General features: G+C 44.3%; 1 protein-coding gene across 1 annotated transcript in view; it reads left to right on the plus strand.

The window, feature by feature from the left end:
- Positions 1-15,390, plus strand: part of RFX7 (regulatory factor X7) — a 116,776-nt gene that overhangs the window by 75,968 nt on the left and 25,418 nt on the right. The window contains exon 4 of the mRNA XM_075007379.1: positions 395-517. Within this exon, the coding sequence (XP_074863480.1) occupies positions 395-517 (123 nt within the window). The remainder of the gene's footprint in view (positions 1-394; positions 518-15,390) is intronic.

Raw genomic sequence — 15,390 nt, forward strand, 5'->3', positions numbered from 1 at the left:
TGGCTGAGATGGTATACAATGTGTGGTACTTGAACCTGACTGAAATGTCCCTTTCTACCTCCCCTACTCACTGTTGAAGTGTCTATGGTTGTAGAACTCAGTTAACATGGGGTTATATGACAGCATATATGACTAGATGTTTGATTAGTCGTTACAAAAGCATCCATACAAGTTCTGGTTCTGTTTATGCCTCCTGTTATTCAGGCAAAAACGTCTCATCAAGGAGGCATTGTGGAGTAAATTTTAAGAATTGTGTTTATATGATGTCTGCACTGGATCTCCAGTTTACCCATGGTTTCTTTCCATGGGAATCTTTTTAGTCTATTTGAACATTTAGCACCACTAAATGAAATGGAGCTACCAAGTACATCCTCTTCATATTTGTTTTGACTAGTGATCAGATCTCGATGTCGTCGAGCCGTGCACAGCAAATGCATGCATTTTCTTGGATCCGGAATACCTTGGAGGAGCACCCAGAGACATCCCTTCCCAAACAGGAAGTTTATGATGAGTATAAGTGAGTGCCACTAAGTTAAATCCATACATCTGTTTGTAGCAGTGCATGAAGAATAACATGTGCAGTACACATATCAAATCCTACAGATGCTTTACCTATAAGCAGAGGCTTGAGCTGCCTTGTCTATAGTATAGTGAAATGTGGTAGGGGTTAGAATTTAAATTCTTGCATTACTTATGCTGACAGTGAAACTTAAATGAAAGGAACTGTGGATAAATCCTGGCCTGCTGAAGTCAGTGGGAGTTTTGTTATTGACTTGGGAAGGGCCAGGATTTCACCTGTGTGCAGAACAATAAAGAAGTGAAAAATCTCTTTTTCAGACATAGCAGAAGGAAGATTTATATGTTCATAAAAAGAAGCATAAATAATAATATGGTTATTAAACTTGCTCGAATCATAGCGCAGTATGTACAGAAAGGCCCTGCTTCCTGAGACTCTACTCCTGTTGACAGGTAGAGACAGTTTTCAGGCAGGTATCCTAAAAATACGTTTAATTCAAAATTAGTGACCAGAGTTTACATAACTCAGGATTGGGACAGACATACATTAGTCCGTCTGTCTTGTGTATCTCAGTGCCTCTGTATGTTTTTTTTGGTAACAAGTGCATTAACATAGTGTCTTGGGATGCACTAACTCAAGTGATGAACTGCTACTATCATCAATATTTGCACTATTGAAAGTAAGACGGTGGTTTTAAACTGCATTTTTAAATAAATCTAAAGTTAAGAACCTTTTTAAAAATTAGCATTTAAATTAATATTATTTGTATTATGGTGGAAAAGGGGAATTTGTGTACCTAACACTAATAACAAATTTGTATTGCTCCCTTCCATGCAAAAATGGCCTAAGTTTTGCAAACTGTGCACATACATGACCATCAAAATGGTGCAGTGACTTTCTTACACGCAAAGTGGTGGCAACTAACCAGCGCCCAATACGTTGCACAGAAAGGCGAACTGGGAGTTTTGGTCAAGCAGATAGGAGTAAGCAGCAACTTCAAAGTGCCAAGAGATTGTCATGCCCGGACAATTCATCTGTCACCTGAAAGACCGCACACAAAGCCAAATGTGTAAAAATCAGTTTATTTACATCAGTAGGTTGAAGGGGATATTGACCCTCTGATCTACATGAAATACTGTATCTGTCACAGAGAATGAACCCTCACGTGATAAGCTTGTTTCCAATGAGTCGCAGTATATCATATTGGTCATAGAATTTGTGACCAAGCTAACACAAGCTGTTGTCAGTTAGCTCTCAAAGCTACCATATAGCCAGAAAAGAGATTAGGACTGGAGGAAGGGTGCAGCCAGATATGACTATGCTCTTGAGTGTATTTAAAACCAAAAGCCAATCAAAGCAAGAAATCATGGCCCAATTCCCTGAAGATGAATTAGAGTAAAAATTATGATCTGTATTAACAGTTTCACCATCCAGATGATTACAGAAATTGCAAGGTGCTGATTTTGCTCAGCTCACAAAATGTACACAGTGCTATGGCCAGATTTTTCTGTGCAACATGTATATACATCCCCTTAGTGATTTTGCTAGGCAAAGTTAATTTACTCTGACTGAGTTGAAATGTGGTGGTATTAGCTTGCCTGGAGTAGCTGAACACACACACACACACACACACCTAGTTCTGAAATCTCACCATGACCTCAAGTTGTGTTGTAGGCTAGAAACCTCACCAATAGCGCAAGTATTGTGAACTAACGAATCCTGGAGCAGTCAGTTACACATACACATGGCAACAAAGGCACCAATAGTTGCTGCACAAGAGAAAAATGTAGGCATTATTCTTAAATATTTTTCTTATTAAATAATCTACGGCCTGTTTCAGCAACAAATCTGCTTGGCTTCCATGCTGTGCCAAGTGCAAATGCCCAGAAAAATTATCATCTACAGATTGTGTAGTGTGAAACTTGGACGGATTTTCTGTGTAGCTACATCAATTCTTTGTGTATTATTGTTTCCCCTCACAAAATAAAGATGGTGAGGAAGTATCTGGTAAAATATCAAATATTTGTAATCTGTTCTCTTTTTAAAGCATCTGCTCTCTTTTAAAAACATTTAGCTTCCATGAATATTTGTATGAGTTACCCTCATGCATCAAAAGGAGACTAGACAGCAGGGATAGGAGATGGTGGGAAATGACAGATAAATAGTAGCATTAGTTCTAAGATAAGATATTTCTCCCTACTTAGGGGGAGTAAGACATCTCAAAATGTACTTTTTTATGTCACTCATGAACTATTGTTTCCATCTTCCACCTGAGCAGACAGATTTTGTGTGGGGTTTACAATGAGAACCACACACACAAATATTAATATTATAAAATATGCAAGGGTCATACATCCATCAGAAGCCACCAAGATTTTTGGGGACTAACACCATAAAAATACATTTGAATTTCTGCTTCAGCTATGATGTGGTAGTTTTAACCTGTTTCATTACATTATAGTTTGGATTCCAAGTGTTTTGAAATATTAAAGGCAGAAGCACTGAAGCTACCCATCTCCAACATTTCTTTTTGATTTTTTTAAACTTTTTTAACGAAAAAAAATTTTACTTGTGTTACGTCCTTGAAGTTCCAATGCACTTTTATTTGTACACTAATTCTTCCTACTTTATGGTTTTATAAATTGTGTGCGTAGGAAGAGACTTACATTTGGTCATCAGATAGATGTGACTACACTCATCTTGCCTTTAAAATGGTAAAATAAAGTTAAATTACAAAATAAAATAGCCAGCTGAAAGGTAAAGAATTTGTCATACAATATCAGATATGAGATGGTTCACTGGTACAGATGTGCACCAACCATTATGAGCAAGGCTTCCTGTTTCACAGAAGGCTTTAATACCAGGGAGGAATAGCAGATGATGTCTTCTCTGTGAGTCTCCCTTAAAGTTTACTCCAAGAAGAGTCAGCTTTAAAATGCGCCAGGGATTGCCTGGTGTGCACTGGAGATGCACAGAATAAATGTATCCCCTTGTCAGGTCCCCGCACTGTTCTGTTTGATACACCTTCCAGCAAAGGGGAATTTTGCTGTGCGACTTCTCCCTAGAAGTAATGATTTTCCGGCTAGGCCTATGTAGCCAGAAACCAGCATGGATTCTATATGAATTTAGTGCATAGAGTGCAATCCTGTGTCTGTTACTCAGGTATGACTCCCATCTGCCTGATCAAGGGCTTAATGGGGCCAAGTCACAACTATACAAAAGATGGTTGTCAGGTGATAAAATCGTTAGAGAAGAAAATTAAAGATGTTGCTGCACTGAGTTTTAGCTTTGCCTGAGCTCTGTTGTAGACTTCTGTTATTGTCTTCTTGCCACTGTGATGATCAGAGAGAAATGATCATCAGATCATTCAAGTATTTGAAGTAATAGAGCTAATTATTCGTTTACATTTCTGATAGAGTTGGCAAATTTTGATCAGGAGTTCTTTAGTTCTCCTCTTCCTCCTGTAACTGACTAAACACTGTTTCACTGTCTGTAAAGGCAACTGCTTAATTTGGAGATGGTGTGTCATAAGTGTTAAAGATCTCAAGCCATAAGTTAGAAAAGAAAGATTTGGGAACTAGAGCAGAATGACTGTGGAAAACTCAGCTAGATTAATGTGACTGGCACATGTGCTCAGTGTTGCACGTTTTCTTTGTCTCCTGCACACTATAGTATTGGCTGATAACACCTTTGGCAGTGCTTTCTGAGAGGGAGTCTAGACCCCACGAGTCAGGAAAGGGTTAATGGGCTGCTGGGGCCCGGTCAACCTCACCTCGCCGCCCCAAGACACTTAAAAAGGTGCCAGACTGGGAAAATAGTGGAAAAGCAGGTGGGAAACAGAGGTGTGTAGTGGCTTTGCCTCTTTGTGCCGAGCTACAAGGAAGCATGCAGAGGGAATGAGGTCACATTTACCATTTAGACACCAGACAAAATGTGCAGTGCCATGAGCAGTGCTCAGCATTGGCCATTGCAAAGCATGGTGCAAGTAGTGGCCAAGAAGTTATGCTACTCTTCTTTCAAGGAAAAAAAAATATTTCAAAAGAAAATGTCATTCAGTCCCCTAAAACCGAAACAATTAATTTTCAGGTGATCTTTTCTGTGAAGTCTTTTGTGTTTTTATTGACCTTTATTTTGTTAATGCATTTTATGTTCCAAATAACAATGTTATGTTTCAAGCACTTTTACAGCGTAGGTCAGTGCTTTACTCTGAGGGCATATCAACATGGAACCTTAGTCCTTACCACATGTGGCCTAAATTGTAATGGGCTCTAAATGCCGACTGGCCTATATGGGTTCTGCTGGCATGCACTCGGGTTCTCTAATGTGTGTTCATGTAGTCCTCTTTCAAACAGTACTGCATTAATGTGCATTAGGGAACTTTTAGCGGGTTTGAACAGGGTCCAGATGGACCAGTTAAAATGCAACAACTGGTGTGTGTTAGAATTTACGCCCCCTGCTAGTGAGGATTAATGCACTGTGGATAGTGTGGGGAAGAGGAGAGGTGCTTTGCAAGGAAAGTATGGAAGACTCCAGTATCTCTGCAATTTCTGATGTGGACACCTTCCACTTCTGTCTGCTTTATCTCAACCTGCCCTCTGTGCAAGCACAAAAGCTTCTGGGCATATCACTGCCCACCAATGTGCCAAAAAGGGGAATAAGCAGAGGCAGGAGCCATTAAGAAAAAGGCATGATGCATGATGCTGAGTCAGCGTCAGATCACAGACAGATGAGGCTCTTCGAGGCTGAGCTAGGAGGAGGGTTCACAAATGCCATGGAATGGTCTGTGCTTTTAAATTACATCATGAAATAGTAGTCGCTCAAAAAGGTCATGTGTTCAGGAGCTTCCAGCATGGACCCAGGAAACCCAATGAAACTGTTGAGGTCTGTGGCTGCTGCTAGGCCCTAGCCAGAAACAGACCTGCTAACCTTGCCAGTTGCATATTTTTCTTTTTTCCCCTTAAAATGAAAATTTTCATTTGAAAAGAAGTGAGCAGTAAGGTTCCAAGCCCATTGCTTACTAGTTTAAGTAGGTTTTACTTGTACTGTTCAACTTCAAATGAGGATTTTCAACATTCTCACAACAACTCTCACCGACTGCATCAAAGAAACTGTACAGTACACCCAGATGTATGCTACGGAGATGAGGCTTTGTACTCCAGTTGAAAGGGGGAATACAACAACTGGCATCAGCCAACTGTGCTATCATACCTTATGAGAGCCCCAAGAGAGTAAAGTCACAGTCCAGGGGAGACTGGTGACATTTGAAAATGGATAGGTGAAACAGACAAAGCAAGTTGATGAGAGGAAGCAAAGCTGCTCATGGGACCCCATCTATACTACAAACTGGTCAGTGCAAGTTACATCAGTGTAAAGTTGCTACAATCAGTATATTGCTCACACACGTGGATGCTTGGCTGCTTATGTCAGCATTTCCTGCACTCCCTGGCTAGGATGACTTAGTTGGGGTTGATCCCACTGGAAGCAGGGGGCTGGACTCGATGACCTCCTGAGGTCCCTTACAGCCTTGGGATTGTATGATCATAAGAGATCTGAGTTGATGCAAACTTTTCACAAGTGCAGACCCTCAGCTTCCCACCACACCTCCACCCGTTTGCAGACCCCCATCAAAGCCAATTCTGGCAATTCTTATTTATCTATTTTTTTTCCTGGGACACCCTGCAATACCCTCACAGACTCCCAGGGGTCTGTAGACCTCAGGTTGGAAACCACTGCAGTATGGCGCACTATGGTTATCCTACTGCACCATGCTCCACCCTCTGGGGAAATACTTTTGGGGGAATATTTTCCTACATGCTGGGGCACACCTGAGTTGTGCAGGATGGTGTTGGGAGCAAAATGTCAAGTTTACCTCATACAACTTTCTTTATCGCACAATTCCAGATCAATCCCCATAATATTGGTCCTCTCCCCCTCCCTCCCCCGCCAAATCCCACTTCTTGCTCTCTTCCATTTTTGACAATGTCAGGCCCCTGCAGGTCACCACACTCCAGTCTTCCACCCAGCAACTCAATAACAGCAGCTGGGATGGGGACCATGAATCCCAACTGGAGCACAAGCCCTATCCCTGTGCTCTTAATTGGGAAAGCTCCATGGTTCCTGATTTGGCTTCAGTCTCTATGTAAGACAGAGGAAGAAACAGGAAGTTATCCATACAACAGGGCTTCTCCTGGCATTGACCATGGAACCTGTTCTTGCCTTCTGATCCTGACATCCAGGCATCCTGACTCAGATTGGCTCTTGATCCCTGCCCTCTGGTTTGTCTCTTGATTCTGATCTCCTGGCATTCTAATTCAGGCTGATTCCTGATTATTCTCTTGTGGGCTCTTAGTTTGTATCTAGTTCCTAGGCCAGGCCACCCACTCCCTAGCCTTAACACAGAAGCATGGAGCCTGCACAGTGAGACAATATTGTCATGAATATTGCAAATACAAGACAAGAATCTTTTGGTAATTGCAGAGCAGCAGGAGGTTCCTCAGCAGCAGTGTACATGATGATTTCTGTGTGGGAACATAATAAAAAACAATTCAGATTTGTTGATGGCATTCATGGAGCAACTGCAGATGATGGAATGCCAGTTGGGCCCGAGAAAGGATCACTGACTGTTGGGATCTCATTATAATGCAGGTATGGTATGATAAATATTTGCAGAACTTTCAGAGGAGAGAGGCCACACTCACACCAGCTTTCCTGTACAGGGATACCAGAATGAGAGCTGTACTGAAAGCTGAGAAATAAATGGTGTTTGCACTATAGAAGCTTGTAACCCTGTATTACTGCCAGTCAGTGAGAAATCCATTTTGGAGTTGGAAAATCCACAGCGGGGATCATTGTCATTCAACTGCATGGGTCAGTTAATTGTTGTCTGTTATATAGGACTATTGTCTAGAAAATGTGCAGTATATTTTGGATGAGTTTGTAGCAGTGGGGCGATAGATGGCATGCATATCCCATTTTGGCCCCAGTCCAGCTTGTCACAGACCACATCATCAGAAACAGTTACTGAAACATTTTTATGCGAACATTGATGGGTCATCAGGGATGCTTCTCTGCCATCAGTGTGGGCTGGCCAGTGAAGGTATTTGATACTTGCATCCCTAAGAACAAAATCAGGAAGCTGCAAACAAAGACATATTTTCCTAATTGGTAGATTATTGTCAGTTTTCAAATGCTGGTAATGATCCTGGGGGGGAGACATGGCCTCCTCTTTGTTCTCCTGGTTCATTAAGCTGTATGCTGGCAGCTTCAAGGAAAAGATTCAGTTCCTGGCTCAGCAGGTGCAGAATGCACTAGAATATGTTTTTGGTAGAGTAAAGGCACACTGGGTGTTTACTCACTATATCAGATCACATTGAAAAAATATCCAAATGGTTATAGCTGCCTGTTGTGTCCTGCACAATATCTGTGAGCCAGGAGAAGAAAAGCTGCTTCCAGAGTGGAAGACAAGTGAAGCAGCAGTCTGCTATTAGCAAGCAAATAGAAGGGCCACTAGAAGAATCCGATGTGGACATAATGAAGCCTTGAAAACATTTTGACACAGTAGTGTACTGTGCTGAACAGTACTGTATCTGGGCTTGAAGTGTGGCGGTTGTTGGGTATTGTATACATTTGGTGTACATTTATGAAGATCACGCTTTTTAATGAATGTATGAATTATGTAGTGTTTACATTTATAATGATCATATTGTGGTTTTTAATTAAACATGGACGTTCTATGATATTTCTCTATTACAAGGAATGTGCACTATGAGCAGTATTGGACATTGTGCAGTATATTGTATCAAGTATTACAGATAAATTCATTTACAAAAAACAAAAAATGATTTGTATTGTAAACAGTGCCAAACATTATTCTACTGATATACATACATATAAAAAATAAGTTAAAATAGTAAAACTTTGAAATTAGAGTGGTAGAGAACATTTGTGTCTGTTTCGGTCCATTTCTACTAAACATACACTGACTGTGGTTCTCACAGGTCAGCATATATGAAACTGTACTTTATTGTTGCCCAGCATGGAGTGGTAGGGATGTGGGGTGTACAGAGCTGCTGAAATTGAGTTCTCTGTTTCATGTGAGAGGCAGATGAGTGTGTGACTGTTGGACCTATAAGTCAGCAAGGATCTGCAGCATTTGTGTTGGCTGTTTGAGAAGCCCCATTCTGTCCTGGTACATATCAAGCCTTTTTTCCTTCTGAGAGTCCCAGGCCTTTCTTCTCTTCACTCTTTCCTTTCCCAAGCCTTCTATTTACAGTCTGGTGCACCATTAGCAGGAGGGTCTTCCTAGTCTTCTACCTTCTCCTCATCAGGGCCAGCTGTTTTATAGGTATGAGGGGGCAGCACTCAAGCCTGCAACAGCAGCAGCTACAGATAAAACAGGCACATTTACATGGTATTTACGTCATAATGGAATGCAAACGATAAGTTTCAGCACTCCCTTTCTTTATTCCCATAACAGATGTAAATAAGACGTGGTTATTGATATTTCAGCTTTGGTGTACCTGTGCATAGCACTTCTCTCTAGCTGCAACCATAGACAGAATACCTCACTGCAGGTAAGAATGAGGAAGGAATTGTTTGCAAAGAACAATAAAATGTCAGCCCATTTCCGTAGCATGAATACAGGACAGTGTTACTGAATACTGCCACTGTTCTTCACAGGTGGTTTTAGCTTACGTTTCTCAAAGGCTGGGGGCTTTTCTGTACTAAGTGGAAGATCAACACTGCTGTGGTCAGTCTTCCAGAGTTCGATTTAGCATGCCTGGTAGGATCACGCTAAACTGAACTCCCAGGGTACCCTGTTGGCTCCAGTACTTCTGCTCTTCGCAGGGAGTAGACCTCCCACTGTGGAGACAACACAGAAATGGGAATTAATATACATCAACTCCAGCTGTGTAAAACCCAGAGAATACACATACTGCTGCTGCTGGCGTCCCAGAGCTGCCTAGATCCCTGTACTACTAGCCTGTTTATTGCAGTGGAGCCTGCTGAAGTCTATACACAGTTGTCAGGGCCAATTTTAGGGATGGTTGATATGCATGACTGCCTAGAGCGTGCTATGGTCAGATGGTGCTGTAGTCAACCCTCTCCCCCCCCGAAACACACACACATTGTCTACCATGCAAGAGGCTCTAGCTGCAAGTCCAGCCTGGCTGGGGAAGGATGGAACATCCTCTTCCCTGCCATGGACTGCTCCCTGGGCCAGGTCAGTCACAATTTCTGGAGCCTCTGCCTGCAGGAAGCTCTGCAGCCTCCATCCCCCCCTGCCAGTTTCCTGTCTCCGTTGCTCCTCATCCACAGGGGAGGAGTCAGTGTAATGTGAGCTGGCCTCCAGTTTACCCAACCACCTTGTATCTGGACTCTCAAAAAAAAAATTGCCAAAAGTTCACCCAGAGTGCCCAAGGTGAGCTTTGTGTGGAGCGGTATGGGAAAGTGTCCTACAGTGGAGGCAGAGTTAGGGAAGCTGTATCTAGAAACCATCAGGAAAGGGTTGCAGATATTTCCATTGAAATTATTTCCAGATCTTTCAAGAGGATATATGGTCCTCCCAGTATACATAAACAGACTTCTCCATATGCCCCCATCTTTTCCAGTGCCTGAACTTACAAGGAAATGAAAAACAGATAATAACTCTGCCTCTTTGTAGGAGTAAAACAATGGCATGTTGGTAGCTGTGTCCTGCTAGCTGGATGTTGAACCAGGCACTCTCTTCACATGTAATCATTCTAGAGGAGAATGCATGCACATATTGTCCTGAAGTGCCTTCCTCCCTGATTGGGCTCTGCCATGCTTGTCCTATAGGACTCGCTGGAGTCACAAAAACCTCTTGGCTTATGGCATAGTTGGACCCACTGCCACATATCCCTTCTCTTCTGGTCCCTCCAAGATATTCAGAGTGATCTGCGGGTTACTGATGTCTGCTAGGTCTGGCATGGCAGGTCAGATCATTTAAAAGCAGCACATCTACAGCCTGAAACCAAATCAGCTGTTTGTCTTCCTGTCCTCATGGTGTGCCTGACGCAGTTTCTTTGCTTTGATGTGGCACTACTGGTAATCCCAGTCATTTCCTTTTGCCTGCATCCCCAGTTCAATCTGTTCATAGCTATCCATGCTTCTATGGCTTGTCCAAAGCTGCATGTTTCCAGCCCCTTTTCCTCAGAGGCCGAGGAGAGTCAGCATTCCTTGCTTACTTGTAAGGAATCAGGGCCTGCAGCAGAGCTTGTCTCCAGGAAGCCTCATTAGTACAGATGGTCTTGTAACAGGCTGCCTGCTTAGCCACATTGCTGGTTGGGGTACAGAGGCCAGTAAGATGGTTCTTAGCCAGGACTAGTAGCAGCTTGCTGTCTTCCCCATGCCCATGCCAACCACTCTCCCTGCTGCCTTGTTACCTTGTTCTAGCTGCTTCTGCCTTGTACCCAGTCTTGCCTTCTTTGGACCCTTCACCCGCTCCCCTGCTTGCTCCAGTTCCTCCTTCCAGTTTGGTCTTTTCTCTGGCTCTGGACTCTGGCTTGACCCTCAGTTCCAATATCCATTTTTTGCCAGGGGCACTGAGTTGTAAGGGCCTGTGGTGCTCAGGGTACCAGGTCTCTCCCACAGCCCCACCAACTTCCTCAGTTCCTTCCCTCCCTCACTCTCATTGGCCAGCCATGACTTCTCTCTGCCCCGTCCCTGCCTGCAGGCTCCCCGTCGACCAGTCACCTTCCCCACTCACTGCTTGTTCCTTTCAGCACCAGTTGGCTGGGGACTCCTCTCGGCCCCTCTCACAGACAGGCAGATTGCGGTGGAGAGGAGCCCTTAGTCCCTGCTGCTCTGGACCAGCCCAATCACTGTCCTCTTCAGGCTTCCAGGGTGGGGCCCACCTCTCTGTTCTGCTTTGCAGAAGCAGCAGGCTGGTCAAGTTGGAGTCCCATGCAAGGAAATGCCTCCTTTGCCATGGGCAGCACCTAGGTGGGTAGGGCTGTGTGGGGCTTCATGGAAAGGGGCTGCTTTGTATGACTGAGCTTCAGCGGTCCTGCCTCTAGCACTATGGTGGGAGCAGGGAGGTTGGAAGTGCTGGGCAGTTGGGGTGGTTTCTGTATTTTGGGGTGCTAGGCAGTTGAGTCTCTGTAGTGAGGCTGTGCGGAAGGGCACCGTGCAGTTAGGATGATCTGTGGATTTTGGGGTGCTTGGGGGGGGGCTCAGTGGGGCACAGGTAATGGTAATGGTGGTGGGGCGGAGGGTGGGGGAGCATTATTGTCCCAAGAGAAACTGGCTAGAGCAGCCAGCAAATCCAGCAAGGCTGACCTCTCTGAATTTTACTGCAATCGCAAGATCCCTTTAGTAGAGTGCAGAAGGAGAAGTGGACTCTTTTGTTGAGAGCTGCTTTACTTGTGTGGTGGTAGAAGCTTCAATATGGACGACTGCCTCCTCTGAGCTTCTCTGTTGGCTGCCTCCCTGTTCAGTTTGGCTTGGGTTAAGTCATGGTCTTACTGTGACAACAGCTGCAGAAGCAGTCACTAGGGTTTAATGTTGTTGGTACTCCTTTCTCCTTTTGTATCTTCAGGGCAAATAACTGGATCTGAGCACCCTCCACTCATGGAAATGGAGGTCATTATCTACCAGTCTTATACTTTGATGTCACAGTGATAATCATGAAAAACATGAATAGTAGATATCTGTTCAGTAATGTTTGGGGCCTTGTCTGTAGTAGGTCTGCTTTACATGTTTCCTCTCCATTCTAGGGGCTGATGGCCTCTGCCTGCCTTCTCTCTCATGTGTAAGGTGCTGGCCTGCTTCCCCGGTCCCTAATATCACACACTTTCAGCTGAGCTCTCATCCTTTACAAGGCTCGCCTGACCCCTTCCCACTTGGTTCTCATAAATTCCACAGATAGGAGTGACCCAGGCCTCTTGTAAAGGAGGAGCCCGCCCTGTTATATTGACTCTGAAGATATCCTTTGTATTCCAAATCTCTACAACCATCTATATTAGTCATGATTCAAGGAGGTAGCCTTTGGTTGGCAGGTTGAGATAACAGAAAATCATTGCTAATTAATGCGATTGCAATTCTTGCTGTAGCAGCTGGTATTGGGAATGAAATTCCAGTTTCTGGAGTGCTGTAAGGTAGTTTCATTTATCTCTAAAATCATGGTGCTTTCTCTGCTTATTTTTAATTAGAAAGGCTTTTTGATGCATTTACATTGAATTTTGCTGGCATACATGTGTTTTGTGCTATTTAGTTAGATTACAAGGCACTATAGTTTTTGCAATGTTCTGTGTAAGTGCATTCAGATTTCTACATATAGAACGCTCAAATAACTGGCATTTAACCATAAGTAAATTTTAGTTGGGGTGTATAGGGCATGCAGGGAGGGGTAGCACCTCTGGTGTGGGGGATTTGTCATGTCTCTTCTGGGGCAGTTCGTGCACCTTTGGTCCCCACCTGGCCCTCAGCTCTCACCTGTGGCTCCAAGAAGTTGTAGTATGCTCAGTGGCCACACCCCAATAAACCACTTTGACAGACAGGTTAAACCAGGTGAAGGTAGCCGACAGGTCTGAAACCTTTGGTGAGATAGGGACTTGCCTTTCGCAGCATGCAAAGTCGGGTCAGGTGGACTGGACAGATGGCATCAACAGTGAGATAGAAGGACTAGAAAGGCAGTGCTGTAATGATCTGTGGAGAGCGAAGGGCATGACAAGGCAGAGAAGACTGCATGGCCATCCACTGTAGCCTAGGAAGTCTCCAACTGTGACAGCTTTTCATATCTGCCCTGTGCAATGGCTTTTCCACTTCTAATGTTCTCCCTCACAGGTTCTTTGCACATTCTCATCTCTCAAATCAGTCTACTTTATTAAAGTCTCTTTTATCCTTCTACATCTTCTCTTTACTTCAAGGTCCTGCAGTGATGTGGGAAGGGTGAAGCGTCAGGTGGAGATGACCACTGGGACTCGTAATTCCAAACTTGCATATAGGTGGCCTGTGGACTTTGGTCGCTCAATTCTGACCCCAGGACAACATCCCAGGCAACTGAGCAGGCCTTTTAGAAGCAGCACTGCTCACCCTCAAATGAAGGAGGGGATGAGAACACTAGAAAAGGTGTCCCAACAATTGCTTGTGCCATGCTACCCCTCCCTGCACACCCCAAGCATGCCACCGCTGGCAGTTTTACCTTCCGAGTGGTCAAAAAACAGTGAAAAGAAAGATATCTGGAGCATGGACCATTCGCATCTGCTTGGACAGGCAGAACACTATGAGGCCTGAGAGAAGAACAGCCCTCATGGCAAGAGAACTGACATGCAAAAAAACATTGACATAGCCACCCTAAATGAAACTAGACTTGCAGAGCAAGGATCCATCTGCAAACCGAAAGGAGGTTACACCTTCTGGAAAGGCAGGCCAGAAGATGAAGACAGAATCCACGGATTGGGACTTGTCATCAAGACATGACTTCTGCGCCAGCTTCCTGACCTATCAATTGCATCAGTGAGCGTTTGATCAAGCTCCGCTTCCCCTTCATCCCCTCTCGCCATGTTAGTCATCAGTGCTTATGCCCTCACGCTGACGAGCAGGAATGAAGGAAAAGAGATTTTCTAAGAGGACCTTGACCGTCTTGCAAAAGCAACTCCTCCTAGTGACAGGCTTCTGCTGTTGGGTGACTTCAACACCAGTTGGCAAGGATTGTAGGAACTGGAAAGGGGTGCTGGGGCATCACAGCATTGGTAACGTGAGTGCCAATGGCCTTCTGCTGAGCTTGTGTGCAAAAACTGACCTGACAATTACCAACATTCTCTTCAGGCAGGCCGTTAAATACAATACCACATAGATACACCCGAGATCAAAACAGTGGCAACTGACTGACTATGTCATCAGTCATGGGCGGGACACTCGTAATGTTAAGATCACCAGGGCAATGTGGGGAGCTGAGTGCTGGACTGATCATTGACTCATCAGGTCTGCCCTTTTGCTTTATATCACACCACTGCACCACAAGAAGCTCAAGGTTGTCAGAACTTCCTTCAGCATCAGGAAGCTGCAACATGTACTGGTCATCATGAGCAGTTCACAGCCCACCTTGATGAAATGTTGACATCCCATGCACCTCTGACTGGAGACTCAACACAAAAGTGGAACCAGTGTAAAACCCTAGTGATGGAGTCATCCAAGTCGACACTAGGACTGAAAAAGGGAGTTTACCAAGATTGGTTTGATGAAAATGATGAGATCATCATGACAATCTTAGAGGAAAAACAGAATACGTTTCTGTTATGGCAAAACTAACAGTTCTCAATCTCCAAACATGACCATTTCAAGCACCTTCAGAGTCCGGCGCAGACTACACTTCGCAAAATGTAAACTGGGTGGTGGCAGAGAAAAGCTGATGAAGTTCAATACTACACTGACACTAAGAACTCCAAAATGTTCTTCAGTGCTCTCAAGCTGTATATGGAGCTTCAAAGCCAAGTATTACACCTCTCCTGTCTGCAGATGGCATGACCCTCCTGAGGGAGAAGAACAGCATCAACCACAGGTGGAGAGAACACTTCAGCAACCTTCTCAACAGGCCCTCCATTGTTGAACCTGCAGACCTAGACCAGATCCCTCAGAAACCCACAATAGACAGTCTTGACCTGCCCCCTACAATGGATGAGGTCAAAAAGTCAATCAGCCAGACCAGGGCTGGCACAGCCCCTAGGATGGACAGTATCCCTACTAAAATTTTCAAGGCAACAGGACCAGGGTCACTTGAAGTCTTTCACAGCATCTTGATCAGCATCTGGGAAGAAGAAGACATGCCCAAAGACCTCAGGGATGCCACAATCATCTTCCTCTTCAAGCAGAAGGGCAACAAAGCTAACTGTGGAAATTACCAGGGCATC

This window comes from Carettochelys insculpta, chromosome 12 (genome assembly GCF_033958435.1).
Source record: "Carettochelys insculpta isolate YL-2023 chromosome 12, ASM3395843v1, whole genome shotgun sequence".
Classification (NCBI taxonomy): Eukaryota; Metazoa; Chordata; order Testudines; family Carettochelyidae; genus Carettochelys; species Carettochelys insculpta.